Source organism: Electrophorus electricus, chromosome 13 (genome assembly GCF_041902795.1).
Source record: "Electrophorus electricus isolate QZ-2024a chromosome 13, ASM4190279v1, whole genome shotgun sequence".
NCBI lineage: Eukaryota > Metazoa > Chordata > Actinopteri > Gymnotiformes > Gymnotidae > Electrophorus > Electrophorus electricus.
Window position 1 is genome coordinate 2,714,681 of NC_137509.1, and position 18,018 is coordinate 2,732,698.

Below are 18,018 nucleotides of genomic sequence, written 5' to 3' on the forward strand. Positions count from 1 at the left end.
ATGTCTACAGCGCACAGAATATCATAGGGAACCCCCCCCCCCCGCCACACACAGATTACTGTACTCTACACTGTATACACAACCTTTGTCCATGTACCTTGAATGTTAAATTCTCTCATCCTCATTTTTAGGAATTAACACATTCATCCTACTCTGTTATTTATTATGACTGTCCACATTTAATACTGCTCTGGTTTTGCTGCTACTTTACACATTTATGGTGCACTGTTTAATACTGCCACACACTTTATTATAATACTGTACTTGACTGCTATACTTGCACATTTCCTCAATTGTATTACTTATTGCATTTCTAATTTTTCATTGCATTCTAGTAAGGAAGCTGCAAACATAATCTCTTTGTACCTGTGCAATGACAATAAAGATTTTCTATTCTTTAAACAAACAAACAAAGAAACAAAAACTCTTCAGTGCCCCATGACAGTAATGGCTTCACATGACAGGGCAGAACTTCAATTGTTCATCTGTGTTTCCTTTCCTTGCCTCCTTTTCTCACCTCCTAACTCCTCCCTCTGATGAAACAAGGAAAAGATGTGAGGAATCAACGCTAAATGGATTTACCAAATGAGATGTCCTCGTTCACTCTGTTATCACTTTCATTATCACTTTCATTATCACTGCACCATTACTTGTTGATGTGATACACATCTGTATTATTGGTCACTGGGCTTTTGGATCTGCCGATGTCCAAAAGGCACCATGTTAACCACGTGGTTCTCTTGTATGGAAAAACACATGTTGAAATTATTTATTTCATTTATTTAATCTGAAAACGTGTGCAAAATGGGCATTGGAAGAACATGCTTAATCTGTGCAACGTATTGATCATGAAAACCTAAATGTGACAATTATTAGATCAATATGAAATACAGAACAATATAAATGTATGTAAATAGATGTCACTTCTGCCTTTTAAAACTAATTTAGTGCAATTAGTTTCTGGGTCACGGGCTGAAGGAGGTTGAACAGAGGAATCGAGGAGGCAGCAATTACACATTTGGGATCTACCCATTATTTGTGAAATCATTAGGGGTTCTCTTCGAAACAACCTACTAGATACTGTATACTGCACTCAGTATATACTGTATACTGCATGCTAGTCTGAGTAGTAGTATGCAGTATAGTATCCAGTAAGCGACAAACACAACAACGACGTGGTCATGCCATACTGCAAAGTCATGTGGACCTACGACTGTTCTGCCTACGTTGGAAAGATTTTCCACATTGTTGCACGATAGGATGCAGTAGGTCTGGTCGCAAACTGGAATATTTGGCCGAAGTGGTACATGCTCCGGGTATCTTTTGCGTACTGGACAATTTTATTTTGGTAGCATACTGCATACTGATTTGGGGCCCAACCAGTAGGCGAGTAATATGCAGTAAGCCATTTCGCACACATCCAGGCTCCTTTGGCTCCACGAAGTGCTCCTAATATCATTTGTAATAATTCACCGCGCCAGAATCAAAATAACCAATCACAGCCAGGAGGTGTGTCTGACGGAGTGTCAATCACTGCTCGTGCACGCGCATACCCTCACTCTGTCAAGCTCAGTCAGTGTGCTGTTTCGGGAGCTTCGCAAAAATAATGGCGAACAAACCACCACCACCGAAAAAACTGCCTATCCCTCCTTTGCCAACAACAGCTTACACCACAAAGACAAGTAAACAGAAGAAGACAAATGAAGAAAAGCAAGCTAAAAAGAAAGAATTAGACCGAGCCCGAGATAAAACAAGGATAAACATCGGGGCGGCTTTTGAGAGGTGGAAGGCGTTACGGGATCTCAAAGGATTCAAAATCGATGCGGAGTTAGCCACATTTCTGCTCGACAGGTAATTAGCCTCTGCTTGTTTTTTTATTTGATTTTCGGAAAAATAATCACAAAGGTAAGATGGTAATTGTTACAGTTACATTCCATAGTACGTTTCTCGTTTTACTGTGATGTTGCAGTCTGGCTCACGTTAGCCATCTAGCTAGGTTAACTTGTTTATAGTGATAGCTAGGGCTACAGGTTAGCGTTGTTTTATTTGAAAGTTGCTGAAAGCATCATTGTGAAGTGCCCAGGCAGTCGTATCGTTTTGGTGTTTCTCCTGATGCGTGTGTTCCTGTGCTTACAGCTAAACGTTCTCATAACTGTTTAACCTACTGCATATTTAGCACTATTCACGACAGTTTCTGTTATCAAGCAAACCTCTAGCGTTAAGTATTGAAATAACTAGCTCTTTCACTGAAGAGACATTGCTGTAGATTAATTTTCATGCCCAAAAGATTTTTTGTTGGTTGGCCAGCAGTGTGGACATTTCACATTAACGACTTGCCGCGACAGCTGTCTACTGGGTCTTTTTGAGAGTTATACTGGGAGCAGCTTATTCAAATGCAGTCTGGAAGCCTGCTGTTTATAGACTAACAATAACCCATAGTTGATAATATTTGTCTGTAATTTCAATGTCAAGAAGCTAAATTTCGTAGTGGGTGTGCTGTTAATAGACGAGAATAATATTCGCGTTCCAGTTCATAAATGAAAACTTGTTTCCTTTCGGTGAAATTCACCGTTTTTAATATCAAAACTGGAGTGGGTAACTTATATTAGAATCATTTTAAAATTGATTTTTAAAAAGCCTTAACATCCCAATAGGAAACAATACATCAAATGCTATGTTAATAAACAAATACTCGGTATCTGTGATAGCCGCAGCACTGTGTTAAAAAAAAGCCCTGTCCAGTCACTACACTGGGATTGAAAGTATTGATTGCATGGCCTACTTGCCTGTCTGCCTGCGTACGTACCTCACGATTTGCCCACCTGCAGGCTACACGTGTACTCGTTTGTGCATGAGAGGAAATGCAAAAAGTAATATGCATTAACATTGCTATGAGTTTTACTATTTTTCCTCTGTTGAACAGGTAGCAAGTTATACAGTTTGTTGTATTTATTGGGAATGATGTTTTCCTGAATTATGTAGCCAACGTAGCTAGCCTTGCCTAGTTAACTACTCTTAGCTATATTATGCATCAGTCTGTTATCTAAAGTTTGTTGTATGTAATCTGTGTTGTAAATCATCTGTGTTCGTCTATGTCTGCAATGTAACGTAGGTTTGAGCAGGTGTCGTTTGATGGTGTTTCTTATGATTATGAATAAACATTCAAAACTAACTGAGGTGGGCGGTATTTCTGCTGCCAGTAAGACGAATCCTTGCTCTCCCTCCTCTTTCAAACACAACACTGCAGCCATTCGCAGACATTTTCAGCCTATCTGTTGTCGTTATTTTAATTATAATGAGCAGTCAAAAGTAAGATGCCGTCTACGCCTTACAAAATATTTGAAGCGCGTTGTCTGTAGTCGCAGTTGCGTTTAACGAAACAGCTAGAAACTGCTATCTACCAGAGCGAATACATTGAACTTGTCAGAAATGGTCTACTATCTGAAAGGCAGATCTCACTTCTGTTTATCGTTTAAAATAAACATTGCGCCGTTCATTAAGCTGGCGTTGGCTTTTTATTCAAGTTTACTGTGCCACCTTAAATCAAATAACGAAAAGATGAAAGAAACAAGAATCAAGGTGGAACAAAAAATTAGAATAAACTACAGTCGGATGCATTGTTCAGAACTGGTGAAAAGCTGTCAGATATTTTAAATTACTCTTAAACATATTTGTTCAATGATTATGAAACAGCCATTATACTGACGCCCAGTGGCCTGGATATTTCAGAGCATCTGTACCAAATCCATTTTGAAATCTGCAACCTGCGGGGACCAACTCTGTGGAGCATAAACTGGTTCATTTGATGTATTCAAAAAAAAATATATATTTTTTTTAATCTTATTTCAGCTGCACTTTATAGCATGTAAAATAGCATGTAAATGTAAAAACAGTCAATTTCATAAACAGCTACTTTTTGGTGGTAAAAATAGACCTATTGCTTTAAAGCCAAAGCATTTTTTTCTTCAATTTTTGGTCAGCAGTGACAGGTTTTCAGTGCATGTGATGGCTGGATATAGTTAGTATATAACCAGCTTGGTATAAACATGCTAGGAGAAGCTGCAGAAGTAGCTTGAGACATTTGAATGAATATTTTCTGCACTTGAATGTGCAGTTAAATTCTGGAAAGATTGTGCCCATACCTTATTCTTTCCCCATCGTTTAAACTTGTGTGCACCAGAATGTTTTTTTCATATTCAAATTCTGATTTGGTGAGAACATTTTTGGACTCGCTTACAGCAAGTTGTGTTTGATGAACCTATCACCATTTTCAGTCCTCTTGAGTTTTCATGCATAGTTGTGTTCACCTACTTAACCTCTAGAGGTAATGTTTCTTGAATCTTGTGAATAGTGTGTGCTGCATTTATGGTGTGCTGAATCACAAACTGCAGGCTGTCTACTGCATGCTTGATGTAACAAAACCTAATGGCCACAGTATAATGTATTTTACTAGGGAAATGCTGAGAGGTGAGGCTTTGTTGGGTTGTGAAAAACTTTCAGAATAGAATAGTATATTGTTGTGTGATTATGGTTAGTGATAGACCAACCTGGGTTTTTCAATGGTGGATGCTGATATTTAGAGTGTAGGCTGATGGTCGATGTATAATGCTGCTGATATGATTTTTTTTTTCCATCTTATTCATATTAAATTGTTGAAATATATAACAAATGAGACACAAAACTGCTGAACTTGTAACTTATTTTTAAAAGTTATTGGTTGCATTGTCTCTGTTAATTATATTTGCACTCTGTGTGCAGTAAACTTTGAACTGCATTTGATTGCATTTTAAATTTAAAAAATGCACCAACTAAATGTCCACAGGAAATGACAAAATTAACTTTGATTGGCCTGATTATCTGAAAATGGAATTTAATCAGCTGATTAATCAGTTTACTATTAGTTTTGGTAACATTTCAATCTGAAAGTTGCAGGTTTCCAGTCCATAGAAAATATGTAGAATAAGAAAGACAGGATCCAAAATCCATTTTAATATGGATCAAATGTTAGTTGTACACAATTTGGCAGTGTAATGTGTAGAGGCATGGTGATTGAATTGCTGAAATTGTCGAGCCAACTTAAACTGAAATATAATGCAAATATTATATTGAAACGGTTAATTGGATGGGAGTGTCACTGCATGCAGTCCAGCACTTCACAAGTTCCCGGAATTGGTGTTGGAATCTTACTTGAAATTCTAATTTTGCTTTCACAGTTTTACAAAAGGAGGACCAGACAAATCCCTCACAGAATCAAGAACTGAATGGACCTTATCAGATGAGTTGGTTGATGAAAAAACAAATAGGTGAAATTGAACCTTTCCTCACTTTAAACTTTGGATTAAGGAATAATTGTGGCTAACTCATTTTCTGTCACCTGTGGCATATAGTAGAGAATTCAAGGTCTTTACTGGTGCTTCAGAAGAGATAAAACTGAAAGGAAAAGATGTAATCAATGCAATCAGCTTTCTGAATTCATTTACCTTTTTGTCCATTTGAAGTGGAAATTCTGAATCTCAGGTTTGGGGTGAAAACCAGATGCCACAGGGTAAGATGACTGCACCAACCTTCTTTCAGTTAAATGAACACAATGCACCGATGGAGATAGAGTTGGTAAGTTATGCACCATACAACAAATTGGCAGCAAAAGCTAGAGAAAAGCGGCATGTTTTACTCCTTCTCATTCTGTGATTTCAATGAATGTCATAGGAGTTAACAAGAAGCATGACGAATAATCCATTGTCAGGTCCACAGAGAGAAATCAAAAGGGAAAGAAAAGGTAAGTAAAGACTTCTGTTCACAAATGTATAAATTTTATGAAGAATAAAAGCTGTAACGGTCCTTTCTGGTGACATTAATCTTTCCATGTAACATTCTTTTTAATGTCCAACTATCTCGGGACAAATTAAGGGTCTAGAGTACACTAGAATCCATTATTAACAAACTGAAGGGTTGACTGTAGGTTGAAAAGCTTGTCAAACAAACATTTAAAAAGGCTTGATTTCATCCCTCCCAGATGTGCAAATGAGGCCATTCACTCCAGATGAAGAAGGAAACTGCAATCTATCAGAGTAGGTCATTTCATATTTAACACAGCTGTAGTCATTTATTAAAGACTAGTTGATTCAGCTATAAAGTGTGCATTTTAGATTTAATCTAAATGTACAAGTAAAAATGATCATTTTTAATGTTGGTGTGCTTGGTTAGTTAGAAATGTTATTTTACTTTCCCCCTTAAGACTGGAGAAAATAAGACAATTAAAACGTGTAAAAGTAATATAAAAATCAGCAGACCAAAATCCTCTGTATTTTGTCCAGAGGTTGTAGGATGTTATGACTTGAATGGACTCTATCTTTCCTTTCCTCTACTTTTATAGTCACTATTTTGTTACAGGAGCAGTTATGCAATCTTGAGCAAGGAGATTTTGGTGTTGCTGATGTTCCGCTGTTTGGAATGCTCCAGTGAGTGCCGTGTGCGGGGTAAAGGCAAAGGCGGGAGTCTCTCACTCAGACAAGAGTGTCTAATCTGCTGTAACTACAGAGTCTGGACCTCTCGACCAGCTGACATGCCAAAAGAGAAGGTGTGTATGTCCGGGCAAAGACTGCTTGTTACTGTTGATGTGTGTACATGGGTTTTTACAGCAAGCGCAAACAAATGTGATATCAAATAAGGTCCTAAAAATCTCTGTCTTTCTCTGTATATATTGCATATTACATATATGTACATATAGTACATATTAGTCAGTCTTTGTAACTGTATTATCTGGTAAAACACAAATTAATTTATGATATGAATAAGGTCTTAAAAATGTCTCTCTTTCTCCATATACAGCTCTGGAAAAAAAATGAGACCATTACAAAATTCAGTTTCTTTAGTTTTACAATTGATGAGTGTGTTTGACCAGGCTGAGCAGTTTTGTTTTATTATATAACCTACTGGCAACATTTCTTATTTCTTATTTATTCCAGATAAAAATATTATATTTTAGAGCTTCTTCTTTTTTTTTTTTAAATGAAAATGACTAATGGTCAGAATAACAAAACAGTTACAGAAATTTCATACCACAAATGGTGCAAAGAAAACAAGCTCATATTCATTTATAAACAACACAATACTAATATTTCAACTTAGGATGAGTCAAGAAATCAATATTTGGTGGAATAACCCTGATTTTTAATCACAGCTTTCATGCACGCTTTCCACCAGTCTCACATTGGGTAAGAAATTGCAGGAGCTCGGCTTTGTTTGATGGCTTGTGACCATCCATCTTCCTCTTGATCACATTTCAGAGGTTTTCAATGGGGTTCAGGTTTGGAGATTGGGCTGGCCATGATGGGGTCTTGATCTGGTGGTCCCTCATCCACACTTTGATTGACCTGGCTTTGTGACATGGAGCATTGTCCTGTTGAAAAAACAATCAATCATCAGAGCTCGGGAACATCAGAGCAGAAGGAAGCAAGTTTTCTTCCAGCACAGTTTTGTAAGTGCCTTGATTCATGTGTCCTTCACATGACACACATCTGCCTGATTCCAGCCTTGCTGAAATACCCCCAGATTATCACCAATCCTGCACCAAATTTTATAGCGGGTGCAAGACACACTGGCTTGTAGGCCTCTCCAGGTCTCCATCTAACCATTACACGACCAGATGTTGGATAAAGCTGAAAATTGCACTCATCAGAGATGACGACCTTACTCCAGTCCTCTATGGTCCAGTCCTTATGATCTTTTGCAAACTTCAGTCTGGCTCTTCTTTGTTTCTCATTGATGAAGGGCTTTTTTGTAGCTTGTTTTGAAGCCTGTTTAGAACCGTCCTCGCTGTGCAATTCACCCCAGCTGCCGCATGCCATTCTTTTTGTAGGTCACTAGATGTCATCTTACGGTTGTTAAGTGACATTTGAATGAGGTGGCGATCATTGCGGTCGGTAGAGTTGTTTTCGACCTCTGCCAGTCTGTAGCTGTTGTCCCATGTGTTTGCTGCTTGACCTTGTTCTTATGAGCCGTAGTGTCTGAAATTTTCAAGATAGAAGCAACCTGATGCTCACTGTTTCCCTCTGCCAGTAAAGCTACAATTGAGCCATTCTTTTCCTCATTAAGAACCTTTCTTTTCAACTCTTGGCATGGTCTGTAGCTGTATTTTGACTACACTTACTTTTTGGGTAGTCCTAGCACTGCTTTTCCCATCCAGCTGGTTCTATAACAAGAGAATAGTGATGACCGCAGCATTGGTTTTTATACTGTTGCACGGTAGAATAGGATTTTGTTAAGGTGATTACCTATTCAGCATCTCAATAAGTAGAATGAGGTGTGTCTATGAAGGAATTCAGGAAACACTTGAATGGAATGGCTGCTGTACATGTGGAGATGCTAATTTAAGAAACAATTGGAGTGGTCTCATTTTTTTCCAGAGCTGTATATTGCATTTTGGGAGAACATTTTTGTAACTATTTATTATCTGGTAAAACACAGACAATATTTTTTTCATTATTCAATTGGGAAATACTCTTAGAAAATATTTTGTAGTTCTAAAAACTTTCTGTATTCTTTCTCCTCCCCAGGTGACGGATATGTCTTTGATCCTATTGTGTGATGACATTTGTCCTCAGACATCTGACAGCTTACCTCTGATTGTTGATCAGGAAGCCACAAATGTTAAGTGTGATGATAGCCTGCTGAAGGCAAGTCCCCCAATGCAAACACATCTGGACAAAGCCTTAGACAGCACTGTTCAGGACGATGCTGACAATGACATCTCAAGTTTTGTAGTAAAAGAAGAAAAAGAAAATGAGAGGGAGGAAGAGGAGGAGAGCCTCCTGATGGAGACACTTGAGGACACTGTTTACATTTCTTCTGTGCAAGGAGACACTAACGGTGAAAACGACTGTGGTTTTAACATCTCTAAACCATTTGGCCCTGAGAGTCCTGCCTTGTTGACTGACCACAAAGAAGTGGTTATTGATGAGAACAATGGGGTAAAGTTAGTTGAGAAAGCCAGTGATCAGACCTCTATAAAAAAGCAAGAAGACGGTTCAGAAGAGAGTCTGCTGAGCTCCTCATGTGAGCCCACAGTCAGCTCCGATGAAGAATTTTCTGAGGCAGAGTCTGCCAAGAAGCCTCAAAAACCATTCCAGAACACTATTAAGCCAATTATTTGGTGTATAGACTGTGAAGCTGTGGCTAAAATGTCCTGTACAATTCGACGCCACCAGAAGATCTATGGCTGTGTGGAGTGTGTAGCTGGCAAAGATGTAGAGTGCCTAAGGTTCAAAGACTTCTCTGTTCACTTTAGCGACATCATAACTTTTCATAAGCATGCCATAGACGTGCATGGTGCCACAGAAAACCCCCCAGAAAACAGGGTGTGTGAGGACTGCAATAAGACAATCAGGGTGGAGACTGATCCCAACAAAAAGGGTCATGTGTGCGAGTACAAGATCAAACCGTTCTCTTGCCATCTGTGTCGTAAGCGCTTCTTCACAGAGATTGGCCAGAAAGTTCATTACCGTAGACTGCATGGGGACTACACACACACCTGCAAGTACTGCATGATGGCGTTTAACACAAAACCGTCAAAGCTCCAGCATGAGCAGACTCACTATGAGGACAAGCTTCCCTACCTTTGCCCAGACTGTCCAGAGAAGTTTAAAGATTTTATTGGACGTAATCAACACTTGAAGTGCCACAGAGGGCAAAATAAATATATCTGCCACACATGTGATAGAAATTTTGTCTCTCTACAAGGATACGAACGTCACATGCGCATCCACTCCGGTGAGAAGCCCTACACCTGCCAAGTATGTGAACGTTCCTTCAACCAGGCCGGACACCTGAAGTCCCACATGCGTCTCCACACAGGGGAAAAGCCATTCATGTGTGAGCAGTGTGGGGAGTGTTTCAACCACAACGTCAGCCTGAAGAACCACCTGCTCCGGCATCACAGTATCGACTCCACCCAAACAGCTGTAGAAGAGAGCAAACTCATAAATACATTTGCCTCCAGCATGGGGAACAAAGATCTACAGAAAAAAAAGCGAGTGAAGAGGAACTCTTCTATTTCCACTTTGGAAGAGGAGGAGCCGCTGTGTGACCCAAATTCGGACTACCAGGAGGAGAGCGAGGAATACGATTCTGAAGGAAAGGGATGGAAAAGAGGACGAAAGAAGAATGCTAGGAGGGAAAAAATGAGCAAAAAGGCAAAGCGACACAGAAGATAACAAATGACCTGGAAGTATACTGAACTAGAAATTCACTTTTATGGATGTAAGGTATTAGTAGACCACAGGAGTATGCGTTTCTCAGCTGCAAGCAGGAATTGCCCAAAGTACTTGCACACTAGATAAAAGCTGGCTAAAGCTGGCTGTTTTGTTTACTTTTTGTATTATTTTTTTATTATTTAACTTATTTATCTAATTCACTGTACATTGTAGCAGGTTTGCATCTGTGTTGTTACAAAACGTGTTACTGCAGTGCAAGTAGTGGCCTAGCGATTCCTGATTGTGAAATACTTTGATCTTGCAATTCAGTGCCTTAATTCCCTGCTGTTACATTCATGATGCTAATACAATTTTATAAGATAAAACTAAAGTATATGTCTGCATTTACAAAATAAAGGTGCTGAATGTAATGAATGAATGTATTGAAATGTCTCAGGTCCAATATTGGGGCTTAAAAGCTACACAAAAATAAGCGTGCACATATAGGAAGTGTTCAAATTAGTATGCATTATTTTATGCTGAGTTGCCATATTTTTCCATACACTTACTGTGGCTATAACTAGGCTAGCAGCCTTTTTTCATTCAATTATATGTACTCAGAACAGAAGTTAACTAAATTAATAGTAACTTATGGTTTATTCACTGCACAATTGTGTAATAATTTCTAGATAACTCACTAGGATTTCAATGGCTATAGCTAAGAATTTAGCAATTAGATTAAAGGCGGTCACTCTGAACACAGAAGTGTCCAAACATGTCTAACCAATGTTTTGATAAAGAAAAAATAAAATGCTTGGAATCTAGAGATGAGGAAGAAAGGGATGAAATCATCATCAATTATCAAAGGACAGGCTTTATCTAGATGGACAAAACTGAAGGAGAATGCTCGATTTATGACTGATGCTGAGGTTGCTCTATATTGGGTGGACTGGTAAATCCTCTAGTTTCTCTAGCTAATGTAATGTTGCTTTGAAGTGACATGTAGACTATTTAATTAGCCAACTAAATGCTGTGAAATGGAAAATGGCACAGATGTTCAGGTTTATGTAAAGTGCATAAGTTGCATCTTTCTGGCTGTCAGTTGGTCCCTGGCTGAAGTGAATATCAGCCATCTAGTTTGACACTGTGGTGCATAAAAAAAAAAAATACAAACAACCCACAAAATATCTATATTTGAAAAAAATATCAGAGCTGCTTTACATAAACGTGACATAATGGGAGACGCGTTTGACTACCAAGAGTAAATGTGGTTTGTCAGGATGCAATCCACATACTGTTATCACTAAACAACCAGGGGCATTCCAGAAAGTGGGTTTAGCAACTAACCCGGATCTGTTGGAGCTTGGAGTTCAGGGAAACAGGTTTTCTGTTCCAAAACCCGGGTTCAGAATAAGTGTAGATTAGTTGTTATGGCAACATATGCTGTGAAACTAACCTAGCAGGTGTACTAGACAAAAAATTAATTGTCAGCACATCGAACATGCAGCAAAAAGATTCCTAAAACTGTTCCTAGATGATTAAAATCAAAAGTCACCATCAAATTTCACGATAGACTAGGATCGTGGATTTGCCCTCATTGTAATTTGTTAATGTGTCTCCATTAGAAACCAACTCCGTTTTACAACAGGAAACATCCTTTCATTTTAAAATATGGCAGCTTCCAAAAGTGTTATGTACAGGAAAGCTTCTCCCCTTGAAGACTTGGTGGTTACCTCAGAAATTTCCAGAATTACAGTGGGCTTGAGAAGAAATGGCTGTGCTCATTAAATAAAAATGATTTAGCTAGTTCGTGCATTCAAATATAGCGTATTTAATGTAATTAACCATCATGCATATGTGTAACTTCTGTGTTATGTCCCACTCGATGCACACAAGGTTATGAATGAAAGGTCTTTCCTTTTATTTTCCCCACTGCAACAAGTTCAGCTACCACATTTAATTCCACTGAATGGTCAGCTAGTCAGCTTACATAATAACAATGTAATAAAATATATAAATAAAAGGAAGCTGTGCTCCTACAGTAAGTCATTTGATTATAAATAATAATCTCATAATCTTATCTACATATTCTTATACATGTACATAGTTGCTTTGACTCATATACTCAAATCCCACACCATGCCACTGTTGTGCCGCCAGTGTCCCAAGCGCACAACAGTTCCCAACATGTTGTCCGTCACCCAGTTCACAACCCAGCCAATCACAGACAGTTCATCAGATCATCATCACCGGATTACTGACATCACCTGTTTCCTTATTCTGTTTTGTCTACTGTGTATCGGATCTGGTTTTTGTGTTTCTTCTGATTTATGCCTGCCCCTTTGAATTTGTCTGTCTGGTTTTTTGCTTGCTCTCTGGTTTTTGACTCGGATTCTTTCTCTTCATGATTGCAATTACCCCTGGCTTCGTTTTTCTGGTTCTGACCCTGGCTTGTTCACCCACCACTGATTTGGATTACAATAAAACCCCAACCTCATATCTGCTAGCGTCTGACTTTGCTTGCCCCGTTACATCCACATCATCCATTAAATTTTTTTCCTGATCAATAATTAAAAAATATGAACAGCACCCTCTAGCAATAAACCTCAATTATTTCAAGCTAACTATAAAACATAGCTAGTCTAAGGGAGCGCTAGCTAGCACAAAATATGCTCCGCTTAACTTGTGCCCCATGGCACGCAGCTGACTTAAAAAGTGAACATCAACCTGAACAGGCAAAAACCCCAAAACAAAAAACCAAGTGTACTGTGGGAACATAGCTGAATGCATGTCAATAAATAAATTCTCCTTCACAGAGTGCATGAGAGAAGAGTGGTACCAAACTCCTCACTCAACAGTGATACAAAAGATGCCCTTTACACCTCTAAAATATTGTTCCAATCACTCAAAGAGCAGCAACAAGAAGTCTTAAGAGACACAAGCTAGACATGCACTGACCTGGTGTCTACAACGAGAGAGCATCCTTTATAAAGCAGAACAGGCACTTAAATGTAGAGTTGGGATTTTATACAACTTGGTCATTCATCTCACATAGAAGACATGGGGGGAGGGGCTAACAACTTTGCCAACCCTAGTACAAGTCGGAAAGGTTCTGTGAGTGATCAAGTAGGGAGATAGATCCAGGTTGAGATGTTATATCACTGTCCGTGGAACATACACTAACAACAAAGGACTGAACAGCTGTCAGCATGAACCACCAGCATTATCACACTGAATAAACCAGGTCATGGTACGTAAGCTCCTGTTCTCTATCTCATCAAGCATAGTACAACATAGAGCACTTCCACATGTGATGGCATCATGGTCTGACTGTGCATGGTACGCCAACATATCACTATTCAGAGGAAAGAAATTGACTAGTAACAGGAGATTCCTGTGGACAACTTTGTCTTTGGCTGAAAGCATGTCCTTGACTCTGTAGACATAAATGGCTGACCTCACAGACATGACTTCATATGGACTCAAACCTCGTTTGTCCACAGTCTTGCGTTTCCCTCTTTCATCTCTGTTGGCAAGTAGCACTTTGTCCCCAATGCTAAAGGAGATCCCTTCACCTTGCAGCCATATAGTTTTAGTGTGACGTGTGTGCTCTCTTGGGGTGTTCTCTTGCATACTCCGAGTAGCTTCACAGAGGTCTTTCTTCAGACGGCTTACAAACTCAAGATGGCTCATCACAGTGTCGTTGTTTAGGGCGTGCTGGAAGATAACATCAATGGGGGTAGTCGGAGGACCCTCCCAAATATGAGATAGAATGGTGCGAAGCCAGTAGTCTGATGTTCCATACAATTATAAAAAAAGGTCAACATCTGAAGTATATTCGACCCCATGGGGTGATATGGTGGTATGTGTGTGCACTCCAGCCATTCAAAATTGCCACCTTGGTCAGAATGGATATGCTTGGGAAACCCATAAATGAGGAAGAAGTCCTTCCAGAGACAGCGTGCCACTTGCTTGGCAGATTGATTCTTGCATGGAAAAGCATGTGCCATCTTAGAGAAGTGATCAGTAGGAACCAGAACATCCACATACTTAATCACCCTGCTCTGCAGTCCAAAAATCTATGCAAATGAGTTCCATAGGCTCGGAATTCACAATGTTTATGAGTGGCACATAAGCATGTGTATCAGGTGTCTTGGGGACAGGTCTTAACACGGTTCAGAATGTCACGCTTCATGCTATTCCAAAAAAATCTCTTCCATGCTAAGGACAGCATGCAAGACTGACCCTGATGACCTGCTGCATCATGGAAACCATGCAGAATGTTTCTTCAGGGAGTCAGCAGCAACAGACAGGAAAAGCTTCTTATTTGTGTGGCAATCCTGCTTCACTATATTCTATATCATTCACTATATCATACCATTCCTAACGGTTAGCTTATTCCAATACTTAGGTTTCATGACACAACGAGGCTCAATAGCACACTCAGGCTTGGTGGGCCTTTTGTGCCTCTTCACATAGAACATGGTGCTGCCTATTGTACCATCTTGCTCCTGTAAAGTGAAGAGTTGACTCTGAGGAACAACAGTGGCTCAATCTTCCCCCAAAGGTCAGGCAGCTGCAGCTCCTTCCCCCATTGTTTGACTCAGACCACCGGTGCAATGTGCATCGAAGAGGGCAGAAATCTAGTCAGATGCAACAGAGCCACCCATGACTGTCAGTGTGTTCTTGTTCAAAACCTCTTTTGCTGAACCCTCATTTGTGTCCTGCACAGCCTGACAATTGTTGGACAACCTGAAAGCATCTTAAACAGTCCCATCACTAACACCATTGACTTGACTGAGGAGGAACACATAGGGCACTGACAAGACGGTGACTAACAGGACTGAACAAATGGCTGACAACTCAGTGAATTGGCCACAACATTCTTGGGGCAAGGAATGCATTTCAAGTCAAAGCTGTATGAAGCCAGTTTCGCTACCCATTGTTGTTCACAGACATCAAGCCTTGGCTTGGTCAAAATGTATGTCACGGAGTTCTGTCTGTTTGTCCAAACTGTAAAGTACCTGCCTTTTAGCCAATGACTAAACTTGTCACAAACTGCTCATTTCAGTGCTAGGAACTCTAGCTTCCTGAGGGAAAACAAAGGATGCAGCGCGAGGAAAAGGCCTCGACGGAAGCGAGCCGGCGTCAGGAACAGGCTGAGGGCTCGCGCACACCGAGCTCCCTTACCTAGCATCCTGCTAGCCAACGTCCAGTCTCTGGACAACAAGCTAGATGACCTCTGGGCCAGGATAAAGTTCCAAAGGGACATTCGGGACTGCAATCTCCTCTGCTTCACCGAGTCGTGGCTGAACCCAGAGGTACCAAACCACGCTATCCAGCCGGCTGAGTTCTTCTTGGTTCACCGCATGGACAGGACCGCAGATACGGGGAAGTCGAGAGGCGGCGGAGTGTGTGTGATGGTAAACAACAGCTGGTGCAACAATGCCAATGTTGTTACTCTCACCCGCTCCTGCTCACCCAACCTGGAGCTGCTCGTCCTTAAGCTTCGTCCTTTCTACCTTCCCCGGGAGTTCACTTCGGTCAACATCAACACCGTGTACATCCCACCTCGGGCCAACATGGACACTGCCCTGTGTGAACTTCATGAGGCTCTTACACAGTTTCAGACACAGCACCAGGACGCTGCACTTATCGTGGTTGGGGATTTCAACAGCGCTAACCTCAAGCGTGCAGTGCCCAACCTGTACCAGCACGTAACCTTCCCCACCAGGGGAAATAGGACACTAGACCACTGCTACACCCCATGCAAGGACAGTTACAAGGCACAAACTCATCCACCGTTTAGTAAGTCGGACCACACCACCATCTTCCTCCTACCAAAATATAAACAACAGCTGAAATGGGAAGCTCCGGTTCAGAGGGAGGTCGTGCGCTGGACAGACCAATCGGTGGCCGCTCTGCAGGACGCTCTGGATGACGCAGACTGGGACATGTTCCGGCGCAGCACTGATGATGTCAGCGAGTTTACGGAGGCAGTAGTGGGGTTTATTGGGAAACTGGTGGACGACACGATTCCAAGAACCACCATCAAGAAGTTTCCCAACCAGAAGCCCTGGGTGGACAGAAATATCCGCGAGGCTCTGAACTCTCGCACTGCTGTCTACAATGTGGGGATCATCAGCGGGAACATGGACGAGTACAAGTCTGCAGCATACGGAGTGTGCAGGGCGGTGAGGGAGGCGAAGCGGCGCTACGGGAAGAAACTAGAGACACAGTTCCAGCAGCGTGGCTCTAGATCCCTGTGGCAGGGACTACGGACGATCACGGACTACAGGAGCCCACCCTCTGGACTGATGAGTGCGGATGAGTCTCTGGCGAACGAGCTGAATACATTCTTCACTCGCTTCGAGGTTACATCTAGCAGCGCTAATGCTAACAGCGGTAATGCTAGCAGCGCTAGTGCTAATGGTACTATCGGCGCAGCCAATGGCGCATGCGCAGGGCCCACCATAGAACAGCGCCCTCTCATCATCACAGAGAGTGACGTGAGGAGAGTGTTTAAAAGGGTGAATACCAGGAAGGCGATGGGACCAGACGGTATCTGTGGGAGGGTCCTCAAAGCCTGCACAGATCAGCTAGCCCCGGTATTCACCGACATCTTCAATCTCTCCCTGACGCTCAGTATCGTCCCATCCAGCTTCAGGCGATCCACCATCGTCCCTGTCCCGAAGAAACCTCAACCCTCCGACCTCAATGACTACCGCCCTGTTGCCCTCACATCAGTCGTGATGAAGTGCTTTGAAAAGCTAGTCAGAGACTTCATCACATCTTCACTGCCAGCCTCCATGGACCCACTGCAGTTTGCATACTCTGTGAACTGACAAGACAAAAGTTGAACATTTTGGAAGGTGTATGTCCCATTACATCTGGCATAAAAGTAACAGAATTTCAGAACAGGAACATCATACCAACAGTAAAATATGGTGGTGGCAGTGTGATGGTCTGGGGCTGTTTTGCTGCTTTAGGGAAAAAATTCATGACTAGGTGTTATATGTGAGTGCCACTGTTGTTGTCCACGTTTTATGTTAATAGACGTCTTTCACAGATGAGGGGGTCTGTGCATCCTGCTCTGCGCCCATCGGCACTCGGGCAGACCGTGTTACAATAACCTTTCAGGAATCACAAATTCTTTGCTTTTTGTATAATGTGTTCATCTATAAATCAGGTTCCTTGTGATTGATGCGATCAGAATTGTGAGAATTTTAGAATGGGAAATGTCTTACTTCAAGCTGGAAGTCTCTCTAATGCTATGAAATCCCTGATAGTGGATAGTGGATAGACAAAGACTGTGGGTTACTTTTGTTTAATGTCTGAATCTTTTACACCTTGTGCTCCACAGTCATGGGTTCATCACTGCACTTCATCCTGCTTTTCTCAGGTCAGTATCAGTTTCATCTCAACAAAATTAAGCCAGAACAACAAGATTATAAGCCATTTTCAATAGTTCATAGCATTATAACAACTTTATCAGTACAATGTAAATTTAGATGATCTCTTGATGGTTTCTTTTGGGTTAAACCAAAATATAATTGAAATAATAAAAAAAATAAAGTAATTCTAGGTAGTGAGGGTTACGAAAACATGTGGCAGTTGTGGAAGGTGTGTAGAACGACAGGTTGATTGACAAAACAAATGTCATGAACAACCGTGAGTATTATACAAAAATCACAAATCACAAATTGAGTAACAAATAAAGAGACCAAGTTGGGTCTCTAGTCAGTGTTCAGTATTTACCACATAGACTGTAGAACTGAAGGGTTGTTAGCAGGTGCCTTTCAGCCACAGACATAAGAAATAAACAAAA

The 18,018-nt window shown here is 40.9% G+C and overlaps 1 protein-coding gene across 2 annotated transcripts; it reads left to right on the forward strand.

The window, feature by feature from the left end:
* Positions 1-1,568: 1,568 nt before the first annotated feature.
* On the forward strand, positions 1,569-12,531 carry LOC113591482 (uncharacterized). 2 transcript variants are annotated; one of them, XM_027031982.3, is made up of 7 exons: positions 1,569-1,851; positions 5,214-5,303; positions 5,499-5,610; positions 5,707-5,776; positions 6,014-6,068; positions 6,391-6,577; positions 8,556-12,531. In XM_027031982.3, exons 1-7 carry the CDS (start codon positions 1,607-1,609, stop codon positions 10,209-10,211), a joined length of 2,415 nt encoding a protein of 804 aa, XP_026887783.3. In that variant the 5' UTR covers positions 1,569-1,606; the 3' UTR covers positions 10,212-12,531. The 2 variants fall into 2 exon arrangements, with proteins under 2 accessions (XP_026887783.3, XP_081551041.1); XM_081694915.1 differs by lacking the exon at positions 1,569-1,851 and having other exon boundaries at positions 5,518-5,610.
* The last annotated feature ends 5,487 nt before the right edge of the window (positions 12,532-18,018 follow it).